Source organism: Mus caroli, chromosome 17, assembly GCF_900094665.2.
Source record: "Mus caroli chromosome 17, CAROLI_EIJ_v1.1, whole genome shotgun sequence".
NCBI lineage: Eukaryota > Metazoa > Chordata > Mammalia > Rodentia > Muridae > Mus > Mus caroli.
This window is the reverse complement of record NC_034586.1, coordinates 74,505,816-74,513,270: the sequence shown is the minus strand read 5'-3', so window position 1 is coordinate 74,513,270 and position 7,455 is coordinate 74,505,816. Positions and strand designations below refer to the sequence as shown.

Genomic DNA, 7,455 nt, shown 5'->3' with positions numbered 1-7,455 from the left:
CACCCACCCACCCACGCCCACTTCCCTGCCCTCGATTCTCCTACACTGGGGCATCTATTGAACCTTCATAGGACCAAGGACCTCTCCTCCCATTGATGCCTGACAAGGCCATCCTCTNCTACATATGCAGCTGGAGCCATATGTACTCCTTTATTGATGGCTTAGTCCCTGGGAGCTTTTGGGGGGGTGGGAATCTGGTTGGTTGATATTGTTGTTTTTTTTTTTCTTTGAGTTTGTTTATATATGGATTATGTTCTGGATTTCTGTATATTGAGCTATCACTGCATCCCTGGGATGAAGCCTACTTGATCATGATGGATGATCGTTTTGATGTTTTCTTGGATTCGGTTGGCAAGAATTTTATTGAGTGTTTTGCATCAATGTTCATAAGAGAGATTGGTCTGAATTTCTCTTTCTTGTTTGATCTTTGTGTGATTTAGGTATAAGCATAGTTGTGGCTTCATAGAACAAATTGGATAGTGTTCCTTCTGTTTCTATTTTGTGGAATACCTTGAAGGGTATTGGTATTAGGTCTTCTTTAAAGGTCTGATAGAATTCTGCATTAAACCCATCTGGTCCTGGGCTTTTTTTGGTTTGGAGACTTTTAATGACTGCTTTTATTTCTTTAGGNTTTATGGGACTGTTTAGATGGTTTATCTGATTCTGTTTTAACTTTGGCACCTGTGTCTAGAAAATTGTCCATTTCGTCCAGGTTTTCCAATTTGGTTGAGTATATATAAACTTTTGTAGTAGGATCTAATGATTTTTTTGGATTTCCTTGGTTTCTGTTGTTCTATGTCCCTTTTCATTTCTGATTTTATTAATTTGGATACTGTCTCTGTGCCCACTGGTTAGTCTGGCTAAGGGTTTATCTATCTTGTTGATTTTCTCAAAGAACCAGCTCCTGGTACTGTTGATTCTTTGTATAGTTCCTTTTGTTTCTGTTCCGTTGATTTCAGCCCTGAGTTTGATTATTTCCTGAAGTGTCCTCCCCTTGGATGTATTTGCTTCTTTTTGTGCTGTCAAGCTGCTAGTGTAAGCTCTCTCCAGTTTCTTTTTGGAGGCACTTAGAGCTATGAGTTTTCCTCTTATTACTGCTTTCATTGTCCCATAAATTTTCGTATGATGTNTCTTCATTTTCATTAAATTCTAAAAAGTCTTTTATTTCTTTCTTTACTTCTTTCTTGACAAAGTTATCATTGCGTAGAGTGTTGTTCAGCTTCCATGTGTATGTGGGCTTTCTGTTGTTTTTGTTGTTGCTGAAGACCAGCCTTGGTACATGGTGATCTGATAGGATGCATGGGATTGTTTCAGTCTTCTTATATCTGTTGAGGCCTGCTTTATGACTGATTAAATGGTTAATTTTGGAGCAGGTACCATGAGGTGCTGAGAAGAAGGTATATTCTTTTGTTTTAGGATGAAATGTTCTACAGATATCTGTTAAATCCATTTGGTTCATAACTTCTGTTAGTTTCACTTTGTCTATGTTTAGTTTCTGTTTCTATGATCTGTCTATTGATCAGAGTAGAGTATTGAAGTCTCCCACTATTACTGTGTTAGGTACAGTGTGTGCTCTGAGCTTCAGTAAAGTTTCTTTTATGAATGTGGGTCACCTTGCATTTGGAGCATAGATGTTCAGAACTGAGAGTTCATAATGGTAGATTTTTCCTTTGACTAGTATGAAGTTTCTTTTCTTATCCTTTTTGATAACTTTTGGTTGAAAGTCAATTTTATTTGATATTAGAATGGCTACTCCAGCTTGTTTCTTGGGACCATTTGCTTGAAAAATTGTTTTCCAGCATTTTACTCTGAGATAGTATTTGTCTTTGTCACTGAGGTGCATTTCCTGTATGTAGCAAAATGTTAGGTCCTNTTTATATATCCAGTCTGTTAGTCTATGTCTTTTTATTGGGGAATTGAATCCATTGATGTTAAGAGATATTAAGGAAAAGTGATTGTTACTTCCTGTTATTTTTGTTGTGAGAGGTGGAATTATGTTTGTGTGGCTATCTTCTTTTAGGTTTGTTGAAAGATTACTTTCTTGCTTTTCCAGGGTTTCCCTCCTTGTGTTGGAGTTTTCCATCTATTATCCTTGGTAGGGCTGGATTTGTGGAAAGATATTGTGTAAATTTGGTTTTGTCATGGAATATCTTGTTTTCTCTGTCTATGGTAATTGAGAGTTTAGCTGGGTATAGTAGTCTGGTGTTCTCTTAGGGTCTGTATGACATCTGCCTAGGATCTTCTAACTTTCGTAGTCTCTGGTGAGAAGTCTGGTGTAATTCTGACAGGTCTGCTTTTATATGTTACTTGACCCTTTTCACTTACTGCTTTTAATATTCTTTCTTTGTTTTGTGCATTTGGTGTTTTGATTATTATGTGATGGGAAGAATTTCTTTTGTCGTCCAGTCTGTTTGGAGTTCTGTAGGCTTCTTGTATGTTCATGGGCATCTCTTTTTTTACGTTAGGGAAGTTTCAAATTTTGTTGAAGATATTTACTGGCCCTTTACGTTGGGAATCTTAGCTCTCTTCTATACCTGATATCCTTAGGTTTGGTCTTCTCATTGTGTCCTGGATTTCCTGGATGTTTTGGGTTAGGATCTTTCTGCATTTTGCATTTTCTTTGCCTGTTGTGTCAATGTTTTCTATGGTATTTTCTGCCCCTGAGATTCTTTCTCTTCTATCTCTTATATTCTGTTGGTGATGCTTGCATCTATGACTCCTGATCTCTTTTCTAGGTTTTCTAACTCCAGAGTCATCTCCCTTTGTGATTTCTTTATTGTTTCTATTTCCATTTTTAGATCTTGGATGGTTTTGTTCATTTCCTTTACCTGTTTGATTGTGTTTTCTTATAATTCTTTAAGGGATTTTTGTGTTTCCTCTTTAAGGGCTTCTACTTGTTTACCTGTGTTCTCCCGTATTTCCTTAAGGGAATGATTTTTTTCCTTAAGGGAACGATTTATGTCCTTCTTAATGTCCTCTATCATCAGCATGAGAAATGATTTTAGATCTGAATCTTGGTTTTCCAGTGTGTTGGGGTATCCAGGACTTGCTATCGTTGGAGAATTGGGTTCTGATGATGCCAAGTAACCTTGGTTTCTGTTGCTTCTGTTCTTATGCTTGCTTCCTGTCATCTGGTTATCCCTAGTTCTACCTGTCCTCTCTATATCTGACTGGAGCCTGTCCTTCCTGTAATCCTGGTTGTGTCATAACTCCTCAGAGTCCAGCTATCTCTGTGATCCTGAGATCCTGGGATCCTGGGATCCTGAGATTGTGGGTGTGTCAGAGTTCCTGGGAGTCAGGCTGCCTCTGGGATCCTGAGAACCTGATGTGACCAAGCTCCTGGGATCCTGGGTGTGTTAGAGCACCTGAGAATAGAGCCTCCTCTGGGTGCTGTGGGACTGGCTGCAGAGTTCTTGCCCAAGGTAAACTGGTGCAGACCAGAAGGAACCCGAGCTACTGATCAGGTGGGGTTCCTGCTTCCCTAGATCCCTCTGGTCCGAGTTAGTGCTGGTGGTGTTGGAACAGATATTGTGTCCTACTCAATCCAATTCTATGGTCCTGGGCATGCTAGAGCGCCTGGGAGAGGAGCCTCCTCTGGGGGCTGGGGGCCAGTGTATTCTTTATAAATCAATCCATAAAGCGTTACTCGAATTTTCCAGGTATAAAATCCTCTTAAAAACCCATTTATATTTTAATTTCTGTATGTGTATATGCTCACACACGAGTGGGTGAGCACAGAGGGTATCAGACTACCTGGAGCTATAGGTATGGGCAGTAGTGCGCTGCCTGACAATGCTGCTGGGAACCACACTCTGGTCTTCTGCATGAGCAGCAAGAGCTCTTAGCCACTGAGCAATCCCTTCAGTCCCTAGATGAGTAGTTCTCAGCCTTCCTAATGCTGTGGTGCTTTAATAGTTTCTCATGTTGTGGTGACCCCCAACTATAACATTTTCAGTGCTACTTCCTAATGGATTTTGCTGGTATGAATCATAATGCAAAATATTTTTGGAGATAGAGGTCTGTCAAAGTAGCTGTGACCTACAGGTTTTGAAAGCTGCCTTAGACTCTTTAAAGAAGAGGAAGTAAGTACGAGTTTTGCAAGGAAAACTTAGGGCCACATTTCTGGTATTCACAAAACTCCCTGACTTTTAGTTACATTTCAACCAAAGTGCACAAAAGTCCCGTGTCTCCAGTATGTTTAGTTTCTGTAGGGAACCAGCTCTGTTATTTCTTTGACNCCCCTATTACATTGCATTTCACTTTGAACTTGCTATTTGCAGAACTATTTTGGTGGGCAATTTATGTTGCCAGAAGTATGCCCTTAATAACAATGTTTTTAAGTGCTCTTATTTTTAGTAAACATAGTTTTCAGTTTTTGAAAATAAGATTTTAAACATATAAAGTTATTGATGTAAGTATTTGGTCAGTTTTTAAGGTTTTAAACCTTAAAAGTCCATTAGCCATGATCTGAAATCCAAACACTCCAGAAACCCGGGATGGTTTTATAATCTTTTTGGCAGCAAAATCTGAGCCTACTGCACTTCCTTGCCCCTGAAGCTGGATGACATTCTAGTTTCATTTGTCTGTGAGCTGTTTCTAATGAGCGTCCTATTACAAATGTCCATGTGTCCACAGTGTGCTGCAGCCCCAACCCTTCCCACCTGTGCTCCCTCNAGTGGTTCTTGCACCCTCACCCCTTTTACCCAGAAGTCATGGGTGTAGGCATAGTTGCCAAAGCTGGACCTGCCTAGGCCTCTTCCTGGATGGCATCCTTCTGTCGACTGCAGTGTCTGTCCTCACTTGGTTTTTCATTATTTTCCTGGGTTTCCATCTATTTCTCTTGTTCTGCTTACCCCTTCAGTATACCTACTTCCCCAGTTGTCTTGATAGACAGCCTTTAAGAGATTCTCTCCGTAAACAAATCTGCCTCCTAATCGTACTTTAGTTATTGCCTTTGTGTAGAAGTTTCTGGTCTTATATGGTTACCTTCCATTTGCTCCTGGAGTTTAGAACAGAATTTCCAGCTGTCTTCCGAACATTCATCCTGAAATCTTTTAGTGGNACTTAGAACTCACATCTGAATGTGTTTAGAATCAAACTCATGCTAACTTGATGGTGCTAACTTAACTCCTGATGGTGGTGCTGCCTTCCTTCTGTTCTTATGGGTTAGAAGCTCTGACTCCCCAACCCACCTCTCAGTGTCCTGTGCTCTTTTGTCTCCAAGNTCCNCATGGCTATTATCCCCAGTGCCATCCACGTCATGCCTGTCTCATGCNGTGTTGTAAGAGACACAAAACTGTGCTGTGTATTGTCCTGCATATACTTTTTTAAAACAAAAATCTAATACCAAGGATCTTTGGCACTTCGTACCATCATCCGATTTTAGTACGTAGGATATATAAATTCCATCTTATCTGACTCCAGCTTTCCTGGTCTTCACTTCTTCCTCATCTCACGTCCTTGTGTCTTTATATACACNCTATCCTGACGTCTAAGAATCTTCTCTCTTTCCTATCTATAAGTGCAATAAGTGAAGTTATAAAANTCTGTACTGTCATAACTTTTACTTTTNTTTTTCCCTTATTAAAAAAGCCTTTCGNNATTACCAACTAGATAGTTTGATGATGGTAAATAGAAAATAGTTGAAGGATTTTTCAAGACTGAGCTACTTTAGGTAGAAAGCCACTTATTTTAAATTTTTCATTAAATAATGGAAACAGAATCTGGACATGGTGGCACAAACTTTTAATTCCTGTACTTAGGAGATGAGTTCAGAGCCACCTTGTGTTGCTTGGCAGAGCCCTGTCTCAGACAGACAGCCAGAGAGTGGAAACTCAGTGCTGCTCTGTTTTCTGCAGGGGATAGAATGAGGCCTTTTCGTCTCTGCGGGGATGTGAGGAAAGCCATCCCGCTCTCCTCTACTCANTTGCTCTGTACACAGTAACTTCTGCTGTTCCCTGCCCAGGTGTGCAGCACGTGGATTGGAAGTGGCGTTGTCAGCGACCTCAATGATCTCCGTCGGGTGCACAATCTGCTCGTTTCCTCTCTGGACAAAGTTCAGGCTGGAAAGGGATCTTCTAGTCAGCTGTACCGAGAGAGTGCCACCACCATGGAGAAGCTGGCCGTTCTTAAGGCATGGGCAGAGGTAAGCATGGCCTGCAGCTCACTGGAGAACCCTTTGTGTGTTACAACTGTCCTTAGCATGGACAGCCTTCCCTACCTCTGTCAGTCAGTCCTTGGCAAAAGCCTTTATCTCACCTTGCATGGTGGTGTCCACATCTANTCACTGCTGGGGCGCTGGGGCAGGAGATTGTCACGTCAGGTCACTCTTGGCTTCGTAGCTCGTTCTAAGCCAGTCAAAGCTACAAACCAATACCTGTTTGAAAAACATAAAACAAAAATTCTCTGTATGGAAGAAGGGTTATTTACTACTTTCAGAGGCCAGAAAAGGGATCTTCTGGAACTGGAGTTTGCATCATGTGGTGCCAAACTCAGGGCCTCCTAGCTTCTGAGCATCTCTGCAGCCCCTCGGCCGTTCTTCCCCGACCCTGTGGTTCTGGGGGTTCTAACCAGTGAACAGCAATGCTACCTCAGCTGTGCAGTAGTCAGTTTAGATAAAGGATACCGAGCTTCAGGCTAGGGACTTAGATACAGTCCTTCAGAGAAGGAAAGTATGGTATACCAATAAAGTACCATAAGAACTAATTCTCTCTCCAAGTTTTAGCCTATAGATCCAGCTTCTTGCAAGTTAAAGATCCTTGGGGTCCTGTATTTCACTCTGGTATTTTGGCAAAATAATGTTTTTTGCTTATTTTAGAAAAATTATTACTTTTATTTATTAAATTTAGTTTTTTGAAATTAATGCAAATCTGGAGAAGATAGTGAGTGGATTTCATTCTTTTTAAAAAAAACTAATCCCCTAAAAATTGTTCTTTGGTTTCAGCTCTTTCTTAATGAATTGTCCCAGATGTGTGTAGCATTGTGTGTCCTGATGACCATGTAAGATGCTTTTTTGGTAGTAAGTCCTCTGCACATTTGCATCTGTGTCTGATAGACCTGCTGGGAAGTTTGGCAGTGTTAAGGGTAAAGAACATAAATATTGAGTCAAGTCCTATCTTAATCATCTGTGTGACTCCTTCAAGTGACAACTGGCTCACTGCCTCAGTTTTATCATTAAAAAAGTGGAAAGATCTTTTGTAAGCCATGCGGTATAACAGTGCAAACCATTGTGCCTGACACCTAACTTTGATAAATAAATGCCTTAAAAATTAGGTCAGAATGCCACATAACAGAATTAGTAGTGTGCATTCATTTTGAGTTCTTTTGTAGTTGGGGGTAATGTGTGTTATTGTTTAGCAATTTGTACCTCGGGCTTAGTTTTTCCTGCTGACTGGGAATTGTTACACCACTTCACTTCATTTCTTTTATCACTTTCTCAGGTGCCAGCATGTCCTA

At 40.6% G+C, this 7,455-nt stretch overlaps 1 protein-coding gene across 1 annotated transcript in view; it reads left to right on the top strand.

Moving 5' to 3' along the window:
- Positions 1 to 7,455, top strand: part of Heatr5b (HEAT repeat containing 5B) — a 78,821-nt gene that overhangs the window by 49,039 nt on the left and 22,327 nt on the right. Inside the window, exon 21 of the mRNA XM_029470916.1 lies at positions 5,966 to 6,145. Coding sequence (XP_029326776.1) covers positions 5,966 to 6,145 — 180 coding nt within the window. The remainder of the gene's footprint in view (positions 1 to 5,965; positions 6,146 to 7,455) is intronic.